This window comes from Anarhichas minor, unplaced genomic scaffold (genome assembly GCF_050575085.1).
Source record: "Anarhichas minor isolate MPS153535 unplaced genomic scaffold, ASM5057508v1 ptg000062l, whole genome shotgun sequence".
Taxonomy (NCBI): Eukaryota; Metazoa; Chordata; class Actinopteri; order Perciformes; family Anarhichadidae; genus Anarhichas; species Anarhichas minor.
Window position 1 is genome coordinate 7,653,663 of NW_027466508.1, and position 22,866 is coordinate 7,676,528.

General features: G+C 42.9%; 3 protein-coding genes, 1 long non-coding RNA gene and 1 other non-coding gene across 6 annotated transcripts in view; 2 read left to right on the forward strand and 3 right to left on the reverse strand.

Moving 5' to 3' along the window:
- Positions 1–10,903, reverse strand: part of LOC142933613 (protein TANC1-like) — a 31,021-nt gene extending 20,118 nt beyond the window's left edge. The window contains exons 1-6 of the mRNA XM_076077762.1: positions 10,828–10,903; positions 9,201–9,404; positions 7,248–7,340; positions 5,573–5,703; positions 3,476–3,767; positions 2,492–2,773 (exon numbers count right to left, since the gene is read on the reverse strand). Of these exons, the coding sequence (XP_075933877.1) occupies positions 2,492–2,773; positions 3,476–3,767; positions 5,573–5,703; positions 7,248–7,340; positions 9,201–9,404; positions 10,828–10,903 (1,078 nt within the window). The remainder of the gene's footprint in view (positions 1–2,491; positions 2,774–3,475; positions 3,768–5,572; positions 5,704–7,247; positions 7,341–9,200; positions 9,405–10,827) is intronic.
- A 1,050-nt stretch (positions 10,904–11,953) lies between these two features.
- On the forward strand, positions 11,954–14,042 carry LOC142933605 (uncharacterized). Its single transcript, XR_012947610.1, has 4 exons — positions 11,954–12,096; positions 12,822–13,018; positions 13,311–13,390; positions 13,863–14,042. It is a non-coding gene; the product is annotated as an uncharacterized LOC142933605 (long non-coding RNA).
- On the forward strand, positions 13,432–13,562 carry LOC142933845 (small nucleolar RNA SNORA31). Its single transcript, XR_012947626.1, has one exon. It is a non-coding gene; the product is annotated as a small nucleolar RNA SNORA31 (small nucleolar RNA).
- Positions 14,043–14,896: 854 nt separating the features above from the next.
- Positions 14,897–19,927, reverse strand: LOC142933604 (general transcription factor IIF subunit 2-like). Of its 2 annotated transcripts, XM_076077752.1 has the most exons (9): positions 19,777–19,927; positions 19,421–19,494; positions 19,114–19,138; positions 18,734–18,872; positions 17,697–17,756; positions 16,406–16,487; positions 16,131–16,230; positions 15,661–15,804; positions 14,897–15,573 (listed from the first exon to the last, which is right to left on the reverse strand). In XM_076077752.1, exons 1-9 carry the CDS (start codon positions 19,840–19,842, stop codon positions 15,451–15,453), a joined length of 813 nt encoding a protein of 270 aa, XP_075933867.1. In that variant the 5' UTR covers positions 19,843–19,927; the 3' UTR covers positions 14,897–15,450. The 2 variants fall into 2 exon arrangements, with proteins under 2 accessions (XP_075933867.1, XP_075933868.1); XM_076077753.1 differs by lacking the exon at positions 17,697–17,756.
- A 167-nt stretch (positions 19,928–20,094) lies between these two features.
- gpalpp1 (GPALPP motifs containing 1) lies at positions 20,095–22,399 on the reverse strand. The gene is made up of 7 exons (XM_076077947.1): positions 22,184–22,399; positions 21,945–22,062; positions 21,744–21,839; positions 21,420–21,669; positions 21,136–21,300; positions 20,936–21,040; positions 20,095–20,815 (listed from the first exon to the last, which is right to left on the reverse strand). Exons 1-7 carry the CDS (start codon positions 22,269–22,271, stop codon positions 20,597–20,599), a joined length of 1,041 nt encoding a protein of 346 aa, XP_075934062.1. The 5' UTR covers positions 22,272–22,399; the 3' UTR covers positions 20,095–20,596.
- Between the last annotated feature and the right edge of the window lie 467 nt (positions 22,400–22,866).

Sequence of the window (22,866 nt, forward strand, 5' to 3'; positions counted from 1 at the left end):
AGGAGTTGTGGAGTGGGATGAGAGAGCTCGCTGGCTAAAGAGAGCCAGGCCAACTGGCTGAGTGGACCAAGGATGCGCTCATCCCTCCACCCTTGACAATCCAGCCTGATGGGACCCCTGTCCACCACACTCACTGCTTGACCTGCCTTTATGTCCGTTGCTGATGAGTGTGGTTGATTACCCTCCAACCCCTGTTGATCATTCAACACTTTAAAGGTCAACTCCGCAGCCCTGGCCAAAGCTTCCAGCATGCCTGGTAGCACCAGTCCCTCATGAGCAACCCAGCATGCACTGATCCTACACAACCTTTTCAAACTTAATGGAATTGTGAGACATTTTTGGGAAATGCCCATATTCTCTTTCTGGCGGAGAGTTAGACTAAAAGATCAATATTACTCTAATGTCTGTCCGCTATAAGGCTTCAACTAGCACTCGATAAGCTAAGCTTAGCTTAAGCACAAAGACCGGAACCGGGGAACTAGCTCGACGGGCTCTGTCCAAAGGTAACACAATCCACCTACCAGCACCTCTAAAGCTCACTGATGAACATGTAATATCTTGTTTGTTTAATACGTACAAAAAACAAAGTGCAAAAACAATTCACCATTTTCCGGGTGGTTATATGCCACACCATTTCTCGGCTGGGACTAGCAAAAAACTTACCGTACAGTGTATTGCCATTTTGTACGAGTTAAACTAATTCTGTTACCCTTGGACAGAGTCAGGCTAGCTCCCCCCCCCCCCCCCCTGTTTTCAGGCGAATACGCGTACTGTAGTTCCCAAAGTAATCCTTTAACTTGAATTTGGAGATGGGTGGGCTGCATTGTCCCATTATTGAAAACAGGATGCACCAGTGCCCTTATAGGCCAGTGGCCCTGACCCGTCACATTATAACGATCTTTAAGACACTTGCTAATTTCAATACCATGCAGGCAAACACTGGACTACACTACACATCATATCTGCAGTTGATGCACCTTCAGCCTCTGACTGGCTCTCAAAGAAAAATACAAGAGAGCTTTTACCACTCTATCTGCCGACAGCCATCACACTGCACAACGCTTCTTGCCAAAAAAAAGCCCCAGTTTCAGCCCACTGGGGTGCTGATGAAGCAGGTAACTTCTATTCTATACTCTGCAAACTGTCTTGGACTATACCTTTCGTATCCCTGTGCTTGCAACAATCCTCGTTTTTCTCAGGAAACTTTGAGAGCACGAGCCACTTCCATCCATTCCATCCATTCTGATTATGAGGCTGTTAATGAGAACAGACAGTGAGGAACTAAAAGGTGATGGAACCACCATTTATTTTAGACTTTAAATTATGCATTGAATAATTTGAAAATGAATCCTAATCATCTGCAATTGAAAAATATATCTTGATGTTCTGCTGCTGTTAATGTTGCTACAATTGCATTATGCAAAATACGTCATACATTTTCTAAGACAGCCATACAATTGAAAGTACTGGATAATATGTTTATAAAACCTCCATTCATTAATTATCTGTCGCCTGTTTCTCTTTGTTGTAGCAGGATCATATTGCTGCTATAACAAATACATTTGTCATGCGGGAAAAATAAAAATGTTAATACTTGTCTCTTAAATGGATATCATAATTTATATACCGCTCCTCTATCAAATGTTTCTTGAATGTGGAGTGAAATCTTGGCGGCTACAGTGCTCCGTAGCTAGCTTCATCTTTATTCTGAATTTCATCAAGGGTGCCTAAATGAAAGCACCAGCTGACAGAAGAAACTGGCAGGCGTTACTGTGAATCCACTCCTTAGGGAATCTCTTCTTTTGCTCCCACCACAAATGAACTGACATCTAAGGGAAGAAAAAGAGCCTTGTGCACTAGCAAAGCTCGTGACTGTAGAGGGAGGGGGATATTTTTATGACAACTGGAGGCCTCCCAGGACATTTAACTGGTCCCGCTCACTGTGTGCATCCAGCCTCAGTGGTAAGTAGAGCACCGACTCAGTGCAATGAAGTTTAGCTCTGCATCACAGAGATCTTGCAAATTAGACTTTCTCTCTCAAACATCAATTCAATCAATCTGCCATTCAGTCAATATTTATCAGTCCATTAATTAATCAGCCGGGTCACAGCTGTCACATTCATACTCTCATTAACCTACTTCATCTACAAAACAATTCAGGCTTTAGCAGCTCACTCACACTCTCCCTACAAAAATAGAAATATAAAAACGACATAGAACATGTAGTTTCACAGGGGTTTATGTGCGGGACTATTTCTTGGCTCGGAGCGGTGACTTCCTGGAGTCTCCTCCCCGCTGGTTGACTGGCAACCTTAAGGTTATGGCAAGTCAAGAGGAAATATAATGGGTTAATTAGCGAGCTATAGAGGATTTTCTTCCCCTTTGGACAGAGCCAGGCAAGCTGTTTCCCTTCAGCCTTCACGCTAAGCTAAACCAACAGGCAAAAGAATATTCATTCAACAGGTGACCACATAAGAAAAGGTAAACGTACCTGCCACTGAATTGGGACGGGGCATCGCAAGGGAGGAAGTGATGTGTATGTGGTGCAGTGGGAGGGGTCTTTTCGGTGCTGGTGGAGTCCTGGGCTCCATGATGTCAGTTCTAGGTAAGGCCTCATCTGGTTGGGTGGTCAGAGTGTCCCTGGTTGGTCCGGGTTGGCGGTCCCCACCTGCATAGCCCATTACACCAGCACCGCCCCCCGGGCCTTCATCCTTAGTCAGAACCTCACTGGAGGCGCTGCGCTCCTCATTCTCAGAAGAGCTAGTGGTGGTTGCTGAGCCGCAAGAAAATATAGGTTAGGCTAAGTAAGGCAGCGAGAAGAAAAACAAAATCCCACTTCTGAAGAAGAACATATGGCATGCAATTGCTTACTTGCATTTTGTTCTCAGTAAAAATTGACTAAAAACCCCAAATTAAGCATTTCCTTCCACTTCAACGAATCTCATTCACTCAATCAACAATAAAATACAACAAACTACTGTATCAGCTTTACACTCAAAATTCATCAATCAACGAGTTTTATTGTACTTGATGCACCTTCTGCACTTTTGTATTTAACTATAAATACAAACTCTATTTGGGGAGAAAAAAGTGTCCTATTTTAAGAGAATCAGACCCATAAGCAACAAAGACAGCAGTGTCCCAGATTTGACAGGAGGGAGCTGAAACCTTGAGGCGACATGGAGAAGCTATCTGTGGGGTAGGGGTACACATTTGACAAGGACTTAAAAGTTAGTGATGTTGCGTCTAACTTCCTATCACCATTTAGTACGGTGTAGGTAATCGGTTCCACATTGAGTTAAATAGGCCAGTTTGAGCACAATCTCTTTTTTTAACATCTATGCATGGCTGGGCTTCGGTATTGGACATGCTCCACCTCGCCTACAAAACAAATCTGAACTCGCACATTGTGGATAGACACCATTTGAAAAGCTGGCCAGGATTTCCAACAGATACACAGCAGCAACTCCCTCACCTATGATTCCACTGTCCTTGCTCCCCAGGGTGGAGGTGGGGCTTTGAGAAGGAGGCCCGGGGCTGATGGGTCCAGGAGCCGGACAAGGGGCAGAGCTGGGTACCGTGTCGGAGAGGGTTCCACTGGGGCTGGTGCTGGAGCTGCAGTGGGGTGAAGTTATGGGCAACGACTGGGGCAAAGGCTGGCCTCCAACACTGGTGCTCAGGGTGGAGGAGGGGCTCTCTGAACAGGGGGAGGCAGTGCTGCAGGTGAGAGTGGAGCTGGGACTCCCCCCCTGGGCAGAGGTATCACACTGGAGAGAAACGAAGAGCAGAAATATATTGATACAAGGACATAAAGTTAGGATGTGTAGAGAATCACAGGGGAAGACTTAACCTGATCAAGAAAGAGAAATAACTAAGGGATATTCTTCTATCATAAAAGTGTCGTAAATCAGCAGTGTCAGTTGGCACCCTTTTTTAACAGTACTCCCCTTTGCATGACAGTGTTTTTTTTTGTGTGACCGAGTATGTTTGTGTGTACACGCAGATGGGGATTGAAAGGATAATTCCAGTTATTTCCATCCTGGCTGTCATTTTCCCAGTTTTTCATGCCGAGTGCTTGCTGCGTTCAAGACTAACTCACTCGCTGTAGACATTTATAATTTACTGTCTAAGTCATTGTACACACATTCTGCTGCTCCACACGGGGCTGATTTCACGAAGTGAAATGTGAACATTTTTTTCACAGGTGACAGGATGTATTTTAAGTAGGGAAAATCCAATGAACACAGCATCAGACTGCCTGGATAGAATAATACCACAATATATGCAAGTTTTAGGAAATGGGAAATGACATTGGAGCATTACAGTGTGTGTTACTGTGTTAAAAGGACGTGCTTTAGCTGTTTTTTTTAGTTAGCTGCGTGTTTTTTGGATCGATACTTAGACTCACTGCGTGGATAGCTTTACAGTGAAGCAACAAACTAAAATTATAGTGAAGAAAAACAACAAAAATAAGAACCAGGTTGAAAAAAAAAGAGAAATGATCCATCTCTACAGTATCATATATTGATAAAGAGCCTTCTCCACTTTTCAAGAGTTAAGAGAATAAATACATTACATATACATAATAACACGTACATCTTAACAACATATTGTAACCTACCCTGCAATAAATCATGTTACATTGTGTATTTTCTTTTCCATTGTGTTTCTCTTAGAGGAGGAAACCCCATCTTTTGCACACATGTGTTACATATATTTTAATGTACAGTATTTACCATTGTCTCTTAAAGAGGCATTTTTCACTGGTCTTTAAGAATATTTTAAATACCTGCTGACATTGATTAATGTATGCGACCTGAGCCAAGTCAAAACGTTTAGAAGAGTTAGAAAATCGTCTCACAGCCTCTTAAGACATTTTCGTTAACAAATGGACATGTTTTCTAAGGAAAAAGTAGTGTTGTTTTTTTTTTTGAAATAATCCTCATCATTGTAGTTTGATCACATGCATTTCAGGTCTCCTCATTACTGATGCAACATTTCTGCATCACAGAGACCGTAAGGGAGACAAGGCAGCAGAGTTGAAACGGCTCACTGTTATTCCCTTTATACCACAGACTCATCTATCTTAGCCAGGACAACCCACATTCCTCATATGAGCCTCGTTATCTCTGTGAAACTGAATGAATCTGGAGCTCAGGTGGTGGAATGAGGCTGAGAAAATGGGCCACGGCTGAGCAATGCAAAGGCATAGAGATGGAGAGGCATGAGCACATGCAATAACACACACATACAGAGGGGTTAAAGTGATGGGGCTCTGAGTACAGACATGGAGCCCTGTGGAAGCATAGCAACACAATAACGTTCCAAAATACATATCGATCCATTTTCCAAATGGTGAAATCACGCATAGTATTTCACGCAATGTTTCGTTGCACTTAGCTCAATTTAAAATAACAATCAAATAATCATTTGTAATGTTTAAAAATAAACTAAGATCCTGATGACAATGTGAGGGCAGTAAAAAAAAAAAAAAAAAGCAGGTTGTTTGATAAACCATCCGTCGCCTTTTTCTATGACAGCAAGGGCCCAGTAAATCGATAAGCTGCCCTACCTTCTTTTCCCTCCTGTCCTCCATTGGAGAGCTAGCAGTGCCAGGCGTTGCTTCTCCCAATAAGAAGCATAGTCTGGTCATCAGTTCCTGGGTAGAAAGGGAGGAGCCCGGCTGAGGCTCCACGTGGAGGTCTGGAAAAAGTACACATTCAGGACACACGGATTAACAAGCAGAATGAAACACGGCAGGCCAGATGAGAGTGTCATCCAACCGACCCTCTCGTTTCAGCTCAGCTCGCTCGTGAGGTTCCCGCCCAGCAGCATCACTACAGTGAACTGCGAGAGATGTCGGCATCCACACAGGTCAGCACAGCCCCAGCTGCCCTGATTATGAATGCAAAGACTGTGGCTTTCCAGTCACCCCGGTTGAGGCAGCAGCGAGGGGGTTGTGTGAGGTTGTGAGTTTGCCCGTGCACACGCCTGCCAGGTGCTCTCGGTTTAAGAGACGGGTTGCGAATTTCAATGAGAGCAGAGCAGAAAGAAGGAGTGCCTTGGCTCTGCCTTCCCTGTTGCTCCAGGAGAGATCGGGCTGACACCGGCCATGTGCTGCATTCATTTATCACTGTTTAAAGGCTCCCCCGATGCTTTGACCTCCAACCCCAGCTCCTCCCAGGTCCGCGCTCACCTCTGCAGAGCAAGGCTTTGACAGTTTGCGCATCTCTGTGCTTCGCACAGCTGAGCAATGCAGCCCTCCGTTCTCACGCCTCACCTATGTGCCGTTATCAGCTGAGTAACATGCATATTGAGTAGGCATGTAAACAGGATGACAGGACATCACGGATTACAGGAACAGCGCACTCCTCCTCACAAACATCTTTGCGTTCAGACATTCATTTCGCACTCCCTCCACGGATTCTTGCTCATTCTGCCTTGCTGGCTCACTCTCTCCTTTTTAAAAGCCACTGCATCACATCGCATTCAACATTCAAAGTGTGTTCAAACGGGAGCCGTAGCCATCAGAGGATCAAGGTCAATTTTGAGAGGCAGCCTGGTCAGTTTTGTTCCATAAAGCGGCCGAGTTCTAGCCTCTGTCGATACTCTTTTCACTTCACAGCTTGAAAAGCTGCTGAAGACTTGTAGGAAGGCTGGATGGGTATTTCAGAGAGGGGGAGGAGAGAAAACTTTGCATTTAGTCAGCAGTGCACAGAGAAACAATCTGGAGTAACATGAGGGCACGCTGAATGTCCAGTACTATTCATCAAACCACCCAGCAGTTGCCATTGGAAACGGGAAGCTGAGAGGTGCCTGGCAACCGGGATAGAAGATGCCTCTTAAAATCAGTTTAGCCTAAGGATAACCCTCCGGTCAAATACATAAAGAAAGCTGGCTGAGATGTGGGTATTTGCACCGTTATTGCTTGAATCTAACTTCGCAAGCAGCATGCAGAGAAGTCAGGGCAGGGACTCAGGAGAAACTGTGTTAAAACAAATCCACTCTCAATTAAACACATGAATATACAAAATACATCAAACCATCACTGCCCCTACATTCATCTGAAATGGAAAACTTAATGCAAAGCCTTTTGGATGTCATTCAAACACAGCCACACACTCATCGCCTCTTGTCTCTCGTCATTCACTCACCTCTGCCACATTCATTGTCATTCAGCTTCACTGATCAATACCTGGAAAAACAGAAATGACGCGAAACACACTCCCACACACTGCTGTTCTCACCTCTGCAGTCTGTCCTGCCACGGCACGAGGCAAAGACGAGAGGTTCTCTCGCGTTGGGAAAGCCATACACATCCTCCAGCTCCCTTACCCGTCCTTTGGCCACAGCAAAGACGGAGACGGGAGAGGGAGGGACAGCAGGCAGGGTGGGAGAGAGGGAGGGATTGAGGGTGGAGATAAGGAGGGATACGAAAGAAAGTGAGAGAGAGCGAGAGAGAGAGAGAGAGACAGAGAGAGAGAGAGAGAGATTAAGCCACCCCAGATGAGATCTGTGGTGCAGAATTTGAATTGTGTCCCAGGAGGATAAAGCAGTATGAACAGAGTGCGAGCAATGCATGCAAACAGTACACTGTTCACTGTACCGTGGGCGTTTATCTATAATATATTAACACTGCTAATGTGTGTGTGTGTGTGCGTGTGTGTGTGTGGCAGGGACAGCAGTGCACACATATTGATGTGTGTGGGTGTGTCTCAATTTATGCAACAACATCTGAGGGGTTCTTGGTAAGCACAGATTCTTTAGGACTGGAGATCATACAGGAGGATGAGATGTTTGGGAACACTGAAATGTACTGAACCCCTACACTCAAGGTTACTCGCCGTTTGAATCACGCATGTGGAAATACTGTTGAATTCACACACAGTTTAATATTTGATGCTGCACGACCACCAGTGACACGCAGGCCATGGCAGCGTTTATCATTACTCGCTGTCATTTCCCTTGTCATGTGCGTTGAGTGTACTGGGGAAAAACAAAGGCAGTTCTGCATGCAATGAAAACGTAACAGCGCCTTTTTGTTTCTGAATGGTTGTACTTGCTGTGGGACACTGCCACCTTGTGCTCTTTTTAAGGTGAGGCAAGGCTTGTTTACTTTGGTTTTTTTGTCCAACAGGTACGAGAGTTTAAATGATTACAAATGTCACAGAACCTTTTTTTGGTCATTGCTCTTTAAAATAGCACAATTATTATTTATGACATGTACTTCATGCTATATTTGTTACAAAACATGTTTCAACAGTAAATAACATCTTTGTGATTTTTACCGTTTTGACTTTATGAATAACAAAATAGTAATGTGCCCATCGATGTTTTAAAAATGTGTTATTTCAATTAAATAATGAAACATTCGCAAAGCAGCATGTGCATTGTAGACTATTACATTTGATCTTTTTTCTTTTTTAATGTAGAAGATGCTTTTAAATGAAACTGGAAAAGTCCCCCACTCCAGACCTTCACTGTGCAGAATGATGTACGTGCAGAGTTTCATTTTGTTGTTGTCAGTTTATTCGACAGTTGACTGATCGACATGAAAAATGACAATGGCGTCAGGGGTTTCTTTGCAGGAATCAAACGAGTATGGCGTATGTCTCCCACCGCAAGCCAGCTCTCAGCTAAAACGTATCACGGCACATTTGCATGGCTGCATCTACAGCACCACGTGTGATGGACACGACAGTCGACGTGTCGTTTAACCTGCCACTCAGGTAAAGATTATGTAAAAATGTGAAAAATATTTGCATGTATAAACATATTTAAAAAAGAAAGGAACAAAGCTATGGACATTGCGTTCAGATTCAATTTATTTTGCCAAAAGAGTTGTCTTTGATTGGGACTATTTTATTAAGAACAGATCCAAACTATAAGTATATCTAAAAATCAACCTACCTAATTGGGGTTCCTTGCCTTAAGTTATCTTGTTTAATCATTTACTCTGACAATCTGTCACATATTTTTTGAGCCCTGGGGGTTCGGTCGGTATGCTCTTGCATTTGCTGTCACATGTATGGAGCAGCTGAACGCACAGAAGCTCTCCGCTAATCAAGGCAAACCAACCCATCAAAGCATTCTGCTATTTCTGCAGCTATTCCCTGATGCACAGCTTCTAGTCATTCTCAGTTGTTCGTATTGAGCCCCTGCTTTGTTCTCATTATTGCTGCTATTTCAATTTAACCCACCTGTAAACTTGATGCACGACTGGGAGGGAACTATATCGGCCTGGCGAGGCAGAAGAGGGGAGGAGGGCAGAGAAATGGACGCCCCTTTGGTCAGCCTCCTCAGTTTCCCTCGCCTTTCAGTGTAGCCGCTGTCGTGGTCCTGGAGGCGTGCGGCACGGCCGCCACTACCCCTCTGCAAGGCGCTGTGGGCGTACACCTCACTACCTACGTGGAGGAGATGGGAGTGTGCAGAGAAAATATAGAGAAGGAACAAGTGTTACAGTTCAAGAGGCATCATTTAGAAGAGTTACAAAGGCAGAGTTGATTCAACAGAACTGTGACTGCGCAGCGGGTTTAACATATTGCAGACAGAGCAGTTTTAAATATGTCTCACATAAGGCCGCGACAGAGCGAACATATCTTGTCTTGGAGGCATATTGCTGAATGAGGTAATGGAAAGTTGGCAATGCCAGAACATCTATTAAAAGAAATGGGATCACACTTAATAAAGAGGCAACACTTATTATATTTCAATTAAATATTCAAATCATTTTCATCTCCACTCGTACTGCAGCCATTGGGCCTCGTCCTGTGTATTTTAATAACCACTACGCATGAGAACTCACACAGCCAGGTGCTTACCGAGGCTGCATTGCCACTTATATTGGTTGTAGCAGATCGCAGTAGTTTTCCCTGTGGAATAATTCAGTCTTTCACTTTCTCTTACTTTTTTTCTTATGAGACCGTTTTTTTTGCAGTTATTACCGTGAGCAAAACAAGGACTCAGAGGTCCACCACCTATTCCAAAAAGATTTAAAGGATCACAGCCTTGAAAGCTTTCATGATATGCTTTTGACAAGGAGTGATATCTCTCGGCAAATGATCAGAGTCTGTAAACATACTATATCATTTTTAATGAGACTGACACAGTTCTCTATGTTCCTCTCTGCTCCTGCCTCCCAGAGCAGCACATTATCAAATATTAATGCGCAGCATGGTTGCTCTAATACTGAGCTCTACTTGTGTTCATCTATCTCCACTGTGCAGTCCAAAATCTCCTCTGAACTGCAGCGAGTTGACAAGTTCTCCCTGTGAACGACACACACATCGTAGCTCCTGTTAAACAGCTGAACGTTCTGGTTGCTCAGCACACCCTTCAGTGCGCATTTCACTGACATTAGTGCAAAACGTTCAGTTTGTTTACGGCAAGTACTACTCTTTCATAACAGGTACGCAGATTTGTCTCATTCACTCGTGGCCCGCTCACAAATTCCCGAGAAATGCAGTATGTTTTTAGTAGGTCAGGATGTTTGCCTAACCCACTCTAACTCCTCCTGACACACTTTAATTGCAAGCAGCGGGACACTGTGTGAAGGACAGAACACGCTGATGAATTAGGTTAATTGAAATGGCTCTACTGAAATCACCCAAGAGAACCTGAATAATGCCATTAAAAAAATGCAAGAGCCAATGTGTCCAACATCAGATACATCTCATATCTGTGATCAGGGTCAGAAATGCAGTCTCAAAATGATATAAACTGTGATACAAATGAAATTACGATACAAGCGGAAAGGTGCAGTTTTGGCTTGTTATTGGGCTGACACAGTTGTGTTACACAGGTAGTTTTCAGTGATTTGGCTCTTACCTGGGTGTCTCTGTTTAGTTTTCTCTCCTCGTTTTCCTCCTCCCTCTCTCTTGTTTCCAAACACTGCTCTGAACATAGCTGGGCTGTTGCTTCACTGTCTACTGCCTGTGGAAGATTAAGCCAAATGTTAATTAGAATTAGTAGCACGTTATTCAGGACACACACACACACACACACACACACACACACACACACACACACACACACACACACACACACACACACACACACACTGTTAGTTCTTAGTTCAACTGCTGAAGAAGAAGCTGTTTTAATTGGTGTTTTCTGAGACCAAGACAACGAGTAATGTCTTTACATTTTAATCATTAGCACACATAAAGGTGGTCACACATAAGACATTATTAACTCTACTTACCTGCTCTTAGGTCTTCTTTGATGCCTGCATGTCTTCTCGAAAATCCGCACGGAGCGGATGGAAGACCATTTAAACTCGCGGAGTCCAGTTTAGAAGGGCTGCACCTCCTCCTCAGTCAACTCACAGTATGGAAGAAGAGGAGCCGGGCGCGCGCATAATTCACGCGCTTGTTCGCCTTCCACGTTGGGCTTTTCTTTTCTTTTTTGATCTTCATTGTTTTTAATCACACTGCTACTGCTATAACACCACAAATAACAATAATAATAATAAAGAAAATAATAATAATAATAATGAAACTATGTTGACGACTCCTATACTTTCCATCATTGGCTGAAATAGTATTTTAACATTCCTGCATCAAACTGACATTTAAAGAAGAGAGGTCATAAAAGCGTGTCTGTCTGTGTACATTCTAAGGGAAATCCCCATTCATTTTTCATCTCAAAAAGCTTTTTCCTTTGAAACAGTAGAATTTTCTAGAAGTTAGAACACATAATCTACATTTACAGGGAAGCCTTGCAAAAAACGAATTGAATTTAACCAATTAACATTGTTTTACATGGGGAATGGGTTATGAGAATAGTAAATCGGAGTGCATATTAATCCTGCGCACTTACTTATAAATTACGGTAAAATAATGTTTGGTTACGTCCAACTGGGGTGACCTCCTAACACCAGGGGGCGACCGTGTAAACATAATTTCCATATTTGTCCTCAAGGGGCGACGATGAGCCATACCGGTAACCTATTTAAGCTGGAAGCTACAGTTCGCTCAGTCCTTTCACCGACGTTGCTCCTCACAGCACACGTCAGGAGGAAGACATCTCATCGCTATAACGTTACAATGCAAAATAACTTTCGCAGTTTGATCATCGGCATTGGCATGGTCTGTTGTAAGTATATTACCATCATCATATATTGTTGGGTGAACCCAAAGTAACGGGTAATGGATCGTTTAGAGTTGTAAAACATTCTGTGGACACGTGTACATTAATGTTAGCTGTTGCCATTTTGTATCGCTGACGGAATCCCTTTCATATAACGTAACGTAACGTTAGGCTAGCTGAACTACATGACTGTTAGATTCTTCAGGTTTTTTTAGCATTGGTGACACGTTTTAACAGAAAAACGCTACACCATTTAGCATAGCACCGGAAATGCCTCATTGCTACTGTTGCTACCGTGCCCTCATTTATGCTAGCCATTTGTAGCTAACCCTAATTACATCAATCACGTGGTGTCGGAGGGCCACTTGAGACACGTATTTTCGTTAATGTATCGTAACACTAAATGGGCTGGTGGTTACATTAACTTAACTAATATTTCCTTGTACTAGCCTTGTAATGCTAACTCGGTGTAGCAAATAAGCTATGCTAATGTGACGTTAGCTGTTAACGTAAATGTTATCCTCCATAACACCTTAATGTTACTGGATCTACTTTGTCTCAATAGTTTGAAACTTTTTCACCAACTTGATGCTCTTGAATCTGTCACAGCCGAAATCAAGTAGTGATATATTAATATGTAAAGTGCACGTTGTGGACAGATTGAATTTAACAATAAGAAGCTTTTATTTAGGCAGTACTGGTAAATAACTCCTTCTGCCTTGTTTTCCTAGCGGATCAAATGTCCTTTGGAGGACACCTGTGTGAGCCAGATGGAGGCTGATGACTCTGTGGCAGAGTCTGCCAGTCATTACTTTGCTGTTGCAACACTACAATCTGCCACGGCAGTGTAATTTCTTGAGAAAATGGGTCCGAGAGAGGAGCTCCAACAAGAGGACAGCTGCCGCCTGCATCGAGTCGTGTGTGAAATGTACGTGACGTGTTTTCTTTGTAGAGACGCATGCTTGGGTCTCACTGTTTGGCTGATCGAGCCTGTAGCTCGGTCGTGAGCTGCATCTTTGACAGCCTGGGCTCTCTGCTGTGAGACGTCCTGGGTTTTTAATATTTCAGATGCAATATTAAATGTCCCTGCGCTTTCTGCTCGCCTCTTTCCCATGGCGTCTCGGATTGAATGTGGGAGGATAATTCCAAAATATATCTGTTTGTAATATAGACTATTAAAATAATGAGCTGGATGTAATATTGTTTTTTCCTTTTTCCAGTCCATGCGGCTTCGGGAGATGAAGTCAGAGAAGCTGTAACCGACTCGTGAGCATGCTGGGTCTGAACTGATACTTTGCAGGTGAGCACTTGTAGCATTGTTCAGTAAGAATAGACTTCACTTTGCATCCACTGATAGACCTGAAGCATGCTTCTTTGGCTTCTTGGTTTGCAAAGAGATGCTAAACGGAACCTTCCTCGTGCTTTCTGACTGCTACATTATAGCGGCACGGTTTGAACTGAGGAATGCATGCGAGTGTGTTGTGCACGGCCAACGGTCAGAGTCACAAGTTGATGTATAATATCACCCACGAAGTTTTGAAGTAGTATCCCACACTGCTCTTGCATTTAAGATGGACACATTAATATTATATATTCATACAAACATTTTACTTGTTTGTTTATAGGTACTGTAAATACAATTTCACATTGTGTTTATTTTAAAGCTAATAAAAAGCATTTTGCCATTTACTTGCCATGTCTTACCAAATTAGGATGACCTTCTCTGACATGTGTGCAGCGATGTAGCTTATTGTTTTTCCATTTTCTTGCAGGAAAAACGGCAAACACCTGACTGAGATCTGACCGGTGGAACGATTGTGCCCCCGATGCCGAACAAACACTGCAATGCACTTAAATGTTTGTCCTAATTTTCTGGTCTCTGAAATCTGGCAGCAGCATTAATCTTGATCTTAACAGTATGAATCAGTAGATGCAATGTGGAAAAAATGACTCCGTTTATTAAAGACTTTTTTTTTTTTAAACCCTTGAATGCCGACGTCTTTACTGAAAACTGAATTTGTTGTTTGAAATTAGCCGTTGCATTTAATAACTTCTTTGCCATTTTGATTTTAAGTCTTATGTGCACCATCTTATGCTGCATTGCTGGCCAGGACTCTGCTGAAAAAGCTTTTGAATGGGAATACATTACAGTCATTTTGCAGACGCTTTTATCCAAAGTGACTTACAATAAGTGTATTCAACATCGGTTTTCGAGAGAACTACTAGTCACCAGAAGTCATAAGTGCATCTCCTTTCCTCAAACAAGCATCTAAGCATAAACCAGAGCCAATGTATAGTGCAGAAACAAACTAATGCAATAAGTGCCACAAACTGATAAGAAAACAATAAGTGCAATAAGCTAGTATGAATACAATAGATGCTAAGTGGAAGGCTCAGGGTAGGCCTTTTTGAAGAGGTGTTTTCAGCCTGCGCTGAAAGATGGGCGGCGACTGACGTCGCCGGCTAAAGGTTAAATAAAAGAAGCATTTCAACTTAAATGTGTAGTACTGATTAATGCAATAGTGGTTTCAGGAGCTATTTAGTGGGGAAGCACTGCTTTCAGTTCCTCTACAGAGTTTATTCTGAAAGTTATCAGGACTCCTGCTATGTCTTTGAGCAGCGCTACTACTGCCTTGGATAGTTGAGTAAATTGCTAAAAAGTGAGCAATTAATAGTCCCAACAGGTTTAAACCAAATTTTAAAAACTGCTGAGCTGTAGGAAAAACCTGCAGTGGCTGGTTAACGGTCTTCTGTAGTTCCACAACTTGCATATCTGTAGGTGTGTCATGCTGCTGTCGTACAAAGATTATGTTGAAAAACATTTATTGCACAAGTCATTCCATTTAAAAACAGTGCAGATGTAGGAAAGACTTAAAGCAATGGTGCTGGTCTTAAAATTCTGTCGATTCAAAGTCAAATTAAAAAAGGTCTCTAAAAACATGTCACGTTAGTGGTGAGAGCTATTACCTGTGTCACATCCTTCATCCTGACGTTTATTCTCTAACCATTAAACCCGTTACCTCGGCACCCATGTGCCACATCATTAAAAAAATAATACGATGCCAAGAAACGGCATTCATAAATGCATCCTTTGCTTTGTAAAATGCTGTCCTGAGCCTCTGATGAGTAGAACTAAATCCATATACTGAGGCCTCCAGTGCGCAGAAGCTGTGACAGACGACACATCCAGGAGAGACGGTGCTTGAATTAGTTGCCCCTTGCAGTTTCTTCTGGTCTACAAAATAACAGGATACAACCTGTGGTTGACCTGATATATGGAAATCAGGAGGGACACCGCCCCCATCGAAATAAAAGGCGGTGTATTGGCCTCGGGGGGGGGGGGGGGGGGGGGTTCAGAAACTATTCGTCAGTCTTTTCATCGCCTTGGTAATGTCGGTATTCTGGTTTGAGCTCCCAGGTGTTCTTGTGTGTTCCCTTCACATTGTAGATGCCGATGTCACGCAAGATTTCCTTCAAGTAAATCTGAGAGGAAAAACGGGAAAAGATGAATATACTGCTCTCATTCTCTGTGAAAGCTGTAAAAAGTATAAACAGGGTGTTAGGTCTTACCACAGGCTGCTTGGTGATGTCCACCAGGTCTTTGATGTTATAGTACTGATGCTTCTCAAATGCAGAAAACAACATGTCCAACACCTGCTGTTTGTCGAGTCTCGCCCTCTTGCCCTCCTCCTTCTTTTTCCGCTCATACTCGAGCTGAAACAAAAAGTGAAACAGCCAGAGGTCAGCAAACACACGCAGGCCTGCACCCAACATTACAAGTCAGTTGTAATTTCTAAAGAATGCTAAATATTTCCCCCTCTTTAGTATCATTTATATAAATATATATATATAAATGTAGAAAAACATAGACGGTTCATGGCTAGGGTCATCAACAAACAAACCATATACATGATTTGTAAGACAACCAAGCAACAAGATTTCCATGTGCTTATCCAGAAGCATCCATAAACTATTTTATGTGCAGGTTACATGTTAAGATGAATGAAACAAGACAATCCTGCATCGGACGTATTTCTTACATTGTAAGTATGGTTGGCCACCGGTTTGTAGTTGCTGGTGACGACTCTATCCAGCTGTTGGGACAGCCTGACGGGCTTGGCCAGCTCTTCAATTTGCAACCTGTCAGGACGACGAGAATGACTTAAACATGACATCCGCTGTGTACACTGAGTAACGCCTGTTTGATACGATGCATTAAGATGTCAACACATACATACACCATAAAGTAGACGTAACATGATAAGCTACGTTCATGCAGGTTCAGAACATACTCACAACAGTAATAAAGACTCACCTCTTCAGCTTCATGTAGCTTTCACTGACAGCAGGTCTGCACTCTGCTCTCTGCACGACCACTCCCTCCAGGGCGACTTTATCTGAAAGAGAGCACAGCTAATTAACAAATGTCAACTGGCATTTTTTCAGTGCACGTTTACTTCATAAGTGAGGAAGGGTGATCGGTTCCATGTGCGAGAGCAGACACCGAATGACTGACTGGATAATGAGTAAATACACTCCTATTTATATGAATGTAATTCAGTCCAGGCTCTCTCCTGCAGGTTGAAAGGATTATGTCAGAGCGATCGAGGGTTTCGGAAACTCCGTAACTCCACTCATCATAACGGGACTACAACAAACCACCTGACCCTGGCGCACACACACCGAACCTCTCTCTCTGCTATTACTATTATTCATCCCACAGTCACTTCTAATTCAGTCCGTGCATTTCTCTTTGCTCCACCAAAAAGTCTCCCAATTTCCGTACAATTGCCCCTTTTCTCTGTAAATTATTCATATATAAAATAATATAACCTCTTTGTCTCCCACGGCTATTTCCAGACCAGCCACACTGTCTGTCTACTGGCTCAGAGTGGAGGTCACGCTGTCCCTAACGGTATCTGTGGGTCCTCCACAGGGCTCACTCACTGAATGTGAAACGTTTGAGCCAGAGCGAGGGTTTATGCCAAATGACACTGTTCTATGCTGTAATTAAGTCTTCAATCAGTATCAATGACAGTAACTTAACAACATCATTTTTTTTAATACGCTATTGTACATTTGCATACCTTGTGAGTATGCAAATGAGAGCTTTGGCCTTCAAGGTTTAGGGGTAAGAAAGGACCAGGACAGTCTGCCTCATATAAGCGTGCTAATGTACAGAGAATAGATCTAAACTAGCATTTAGAAACAGTCACGATATTAATTCTCTTTCACAATGCCACAACTGGACTGGTAACCATCACCACCAGCAGGAAGCACTCTACTCATTGCAGTGTCTGACCACAGACTCTCTCCTCCATCCTCCAATCAAGACGGTGCAAACGAAGTGCAGAAGCTTCATATGAGTTGTGCAATTTATGCTCAAACAGAGAAGAGATGCCCGTGTGATGCTTCAGGGCAGAACTGTGCTCCACAATGTGTCTACGGTTTCTGGTACCAATACATGCATCTTCCAAAGCATGTATATGGCTTGCTGTTGTGATACTCCCATTTAATAATAATAATTTAAAAAATAACAGACCCTCTCTGTGTCTGATTCCCAGTGGTGCAACTTTGTCACTCACTGGCGAAAACGTAGGACTCACCTGGACCTGCCCCCGCCCCCGAAACTGAGCTGCTGCCATCAGATCTTTCTTCTGACTGGCCTACAGGAAGGGAGGGAGGGTTGGTAAACATGAACATACAGTGGGATGGCAGGCGGAGGAAGGAGATCGAACAACAAAGAACCACACCCAGGGTTTAGTTGCACACCAAAACGTTTTAATCACACAGAGCTTTCTCGGCGTCATTTCGGGATAGTACACGCGCGTGCGCATGAGCGAAGCAAGCATGCCCTCACAACAAAGCGAGCGCAGATACCCGGGGCCACCACAAACACACATCCATGACAGGGCTGCACAAATGAAGTTAAGTGTGCAGCCCTAAAACTCTCACGCACACACTAAGACGGCACCCACAGCAACAACACAACTACATCACATTAGGAGAGCAGACAGGGCTGGTGAAATTCAAACCAAACAAAAAAAATAAAACATGCACAAACTAAAATCAACTCCAAATTCAGCAATGATGTGTGTTGATCTTGATCTCTGTTACATTAATTGTGAATGGGGCCGTTGTGCCTGATCATGTGTCCAGTCGACTGAGATGATTGGCAGTGGACTGAAAAAAGGTGAAAAGCACAAACGAATGACCGACATAAGATCAAACACGGAAACTAGATTAACATTGTACATAGAAATGGAAGCACAGATCGCACACATTTCCAACAGACCAGCTCTCTTCCGTTTTCTGTTGAGTGTTCACTTATCCACTGTGCACAGTACATTTCTTATGTGTACTCTGTCTGTGGACAACCTCACACTCCGGGAAAAATGTGTGGAGAGCTCACAACACACAGAGACAAGCAGGGCAGGCAAAGGGAAAGACAGCCAGCTGTGCAAAGAGCAGCAGGACGGGCGCCTCCACCGCCCCGATCACACAGAACTTACCTCACAGATCATTCACATCACACAACATTGGACTCTGTAATGTAATGCGTGTCTCGTCTTGCAGCAGACACACTCACAAGCAAACACTCGGCATCCTCCGGCTGGGCTCAACATTCAAAACAGAAGCTCACCCGATGAAGTCTCGGTGAAGACCGCCAACATCTGACCTCCCACTGTCTGCATGGTGAACGGATGGTCGCGAGGCGCCGACACCGTCTTGTCTTCTATGCCCTCGATCACGGTCAGCTCTTCATTCAAAGTGAAAGACACCTGTGAAGAGAGAAGAGATTAAATCATCAATCAAGGAAACGTCACAGAAGAATCTGATCGCGGACTGTTATCTATTTAGCCTTTATAAACAAATTCATGTTTCTCCAACGCAGACTATGGTGTATAACTATAGATTATTACGTGTGTACTACACCATGAGGATGGCTATCTTCGTGGCATTGTATGTGGCGGCAGATGTCCATCACTAGGATGCATGGTACAGCTTTCAAACATCACTTACCTCTGCTTTTGCTTGGTTTCCTTTCCTTAGAGATCAACATAATGAGCAAAATTAGGATTAATTTATTGGCTGGAATAACAAAGTATTACGTTTCATTTCCAATGTATCAGTAGTAGTAGAATAACAAAAGCATTGCTTGTATTACCATTTAATAACACTATTGTTTCATCCTTCATCAGCATACAATTTCTCTTTTCCCATTCCATACGAGTTGTCTCGTGTTGTTCAATGACTACTATCGCTTGATTTAAGCTCACACACAAACAAAGCTTCTGTTATTTCATTGGTGTTCAGTTGTTTCACGTACTTGCATATTCGGAGTTTCCCGACGTCTCCTCTGCCCGTCGCTTTCGCCCATTGCTGGGAGAGATATTTGGGAACCTGCATGAAGAAACATGAGTATATTTTACGGGGGCTGGTTTCATACCTTGACGATGGGACCTTTAGTTATAATCTTCAATGTAAGAGTTATCCGTTTACACGGTCAAATAAATAATCTGATGAGTAGTTGTGACCAGTTTATTATAGCTAGCTAACAATTAATGAATTACAACACACTGCTACAGTCGACCGTAACGGTCAATGCTAAGCTACATTGCTGTTAGCCTTAGCTCCGTTTAAGTTAATACATTATCCTATTTTTTTTTAACGGTACATACGCACCTTTACAAGCCACACACCCGTGTTCTGCTTGGCACCAGTTAAATCCACTTCTCCTTTCTCTGACATGTTTTAAAATTATGCTTCTGATAGTTTAACAATCGTTAGATTACAGTAGACTGTAGTTAACAACGCACACCACACGCATGCGTAGAAGAAGAATGGCAAAGTATGGCAACTCCGAAGGTTCATATCAGTGTGTAGCTTCTTCACTTTTGACCAATAAGTGCAGTTTATTCCTCAAATTAATTAATTAATTAAATATATATAGTTTATGAAGAACGTTCATAAATAATGCATGGATAAGAATGAAACATAGAAAATGTTTAAACAAATTTAATGGACCTAAAAAAAAGTATGTATTGGACACATGTAAAAGTATTCAACATAATCCATTTAACAGCAATTTATTCAGTACAAAATGTTTTTCACAATATCAATCACTGTATATCAATGTAGGTAAAATATGTTGTTTATTTCAGCATTTCTGTCCATTTCTTTCCCCATGAGACTAATACAGTGTCTACTGGGGATAAAAAATGCAAGCTCCACTGGCTGCTGCTTTGTAATAGCTTGAATCCGTTTGAAACATTAACTTTGCGCCCAGTCAGTGACATGGACTCCTATAAATGGCCATGTCTGCCATGTCTTGAACAGACTGTTTAGTCCAGTTGAGCTAAATTAGATTCCCCATTTGTGTAACACACGAGAATCCGTACAAACATAGCCCATATTTTTACAAAACCGGTATGAAAAATACAACAGCCAGACTGTAAATGGCGGTCTGCCGTTCCAACATGTTTCTTACATTTTTGACAATTTGTCACAGGAACATTCGGTCCTTGCTGTGGGAGAATCGTGTGTTCAGTTCCTGAGATTTCTTCAGCAGCCGCTGCTTCTGCGCTTCATCAAAGCGATTCACCTGCAGGTCTTCGTCCCGATCGAATGCTCTTCTTTCCACTGGTTTGTCGGCCTTCTCCTTTGCTTTTTCCTTCATCTTCTTTGTGTGCAGCGTCACCAGAGACTCAGCACGTTTAGTCTCCTGATAACAGGGGGTGGATAGAGAAAGTTTAGTCCCGAGTTCAATGTGAACATTTACACCTGGCATTAATTCAATATGGAGACATGTAGGATAAAGGAATGCAGAGGCAATACCACGTACGTTATACTTAGACACTTTCTCTGCCATTTCCACGTCCTTCTGGGAGACTTGTGGGACATCTTCTTCTTCCTCCACCTCACCCTTCTTCTTTTTCTCAATGCGTTCCTATTGGTCAACAATAAACCAATGAAATGCAGGGAGGTAATATATAAACTACAAAATGTTTAATATATAAGGATAAGTTATTTTGCAATAAATACCACAATCTTGCGCTCTCTGTCTGCTGGCGTATCCGTCCACATAGAGCGATCCTTGCTCTCTGGACCCGACTTCTTCTTGAAGGTCCGAGCACCCAAGCCGATGTGCTGCAGCTCCGGTGGGAGCTCGGTCATCCACGTTTCTCTGGACACCACCTCAGGAGTGTCCTGTTCACACAGAAATACACACAGGGACAAAGTCAGACAGCAGAGGAGGAGGAACACTTTAAAGACATAAGAAAGGAACGGGACACCCTTGCGCAGGATATTTATGGGGGGGGACTCACATCTCCTGTCAGCTTGTCTTTCATCCTGCGTGCTCTGCGCTCAAAGTCCAGAGCCACAGAGTCTTCAATAGGCCCTGTGGGCGGCATGGGTCCAATCACGTCCTCGTCCTCGCTGCTGGAGGACTCCGCCTGGTAGCCAGGGGGAAGGGCAGGCCCTGGGAAATCCTCTCCATCTTCACCATCCTCATCATCGTTTTCATATGCTGCTCTGCGGAACCCAGGAGGCAAAGCTGGTCCCAGCACAGGTGGCCTGAGGCAACACAATGCAGTTACAGCTTCCGTATTTGACTGTTCATCCACAACACAAGTAACTCATTTGCCCACCTTTCTGGTGAACTCTGTTGTTTCTTGAATCCTGGTGGTAAGGCTGGTCCGAAATAACCATCATCGTCTGTTTCTGGTCCCTTTGTCTTCTCCACCCTGTTGAAAACACACACACACACACACACACACACACACACACACACACACACGTTACCGTTTTGTTTGTTTGTTCTATAACTTCTAGTCCGTTAATGAAGTTACTTTTCTGCAGCTGTGTGTTCGGTTTTCGCTCGTTTGGTCGACACCTCCTGCTCACTGTCATCCGAGGAGCTCGACGGTTCTCCCCGTTTAAAGCCGGGAGGCAAAGCGGGGCCAGAGACTACAACAGAAACAAACAAACAACATCAACTACAATGCGCAGAGCAACACGAGGCGAACCTTACTGGTTTATACAGCATTTAATCCAAAGCAAGTGCGGTATTTCACCCTCTGTTACTTACATCCATCATCACTATCAGAGTCTTCATCGCTCTCTTCCGTTCTAAACATCCGGGGTACAGCAGGTCCGATCGGTTTATCAGACGACATACTAGACACGAATGACTTACTTACTCAGTCAGCAATTTCTATTAAAGTTTAAAATAAAGCAAAGAAAAGGCTGCCCAGTAGACAAGAGAAACCTCGAAGGACGAATTTGACCTTTCACCCAGGAAGTAAACATTAAATCAGTGGAGTCAAGTTAGCTGAAATAAACTGCTACTGTGCTGCAAGAATAAAAGACATTACATGTGTTTTATTTGATACACTATTATACCGTATCCTGAGAATGTTGCTTGTTATTTTTAGACATGCGGTCATCTACACTTTTGATGTGCATTAATTACACCAATTAATTGGGATATTAGTAATGAATTACACGTTGGTGAAGTACAATTAAGACAGTATTTTGAATGAATAAAGTTAAATTATCTGTCATTTAACATGTTAGTATGTTCGGTTAATGTCTCTATTCTAATACTGAGTAATCTCTATAGCTATTATTTCAGAATACTTCTCTATATTTGTAATGCCTTCTGTTTGTACCATATACTGTAAATTAATAAATACATAAATACACAGTATCATTTGTGCTTAGAAAAAAATATTATGTAAAAAAGTGCTCAAAATGAAAAAAAACTGAAAA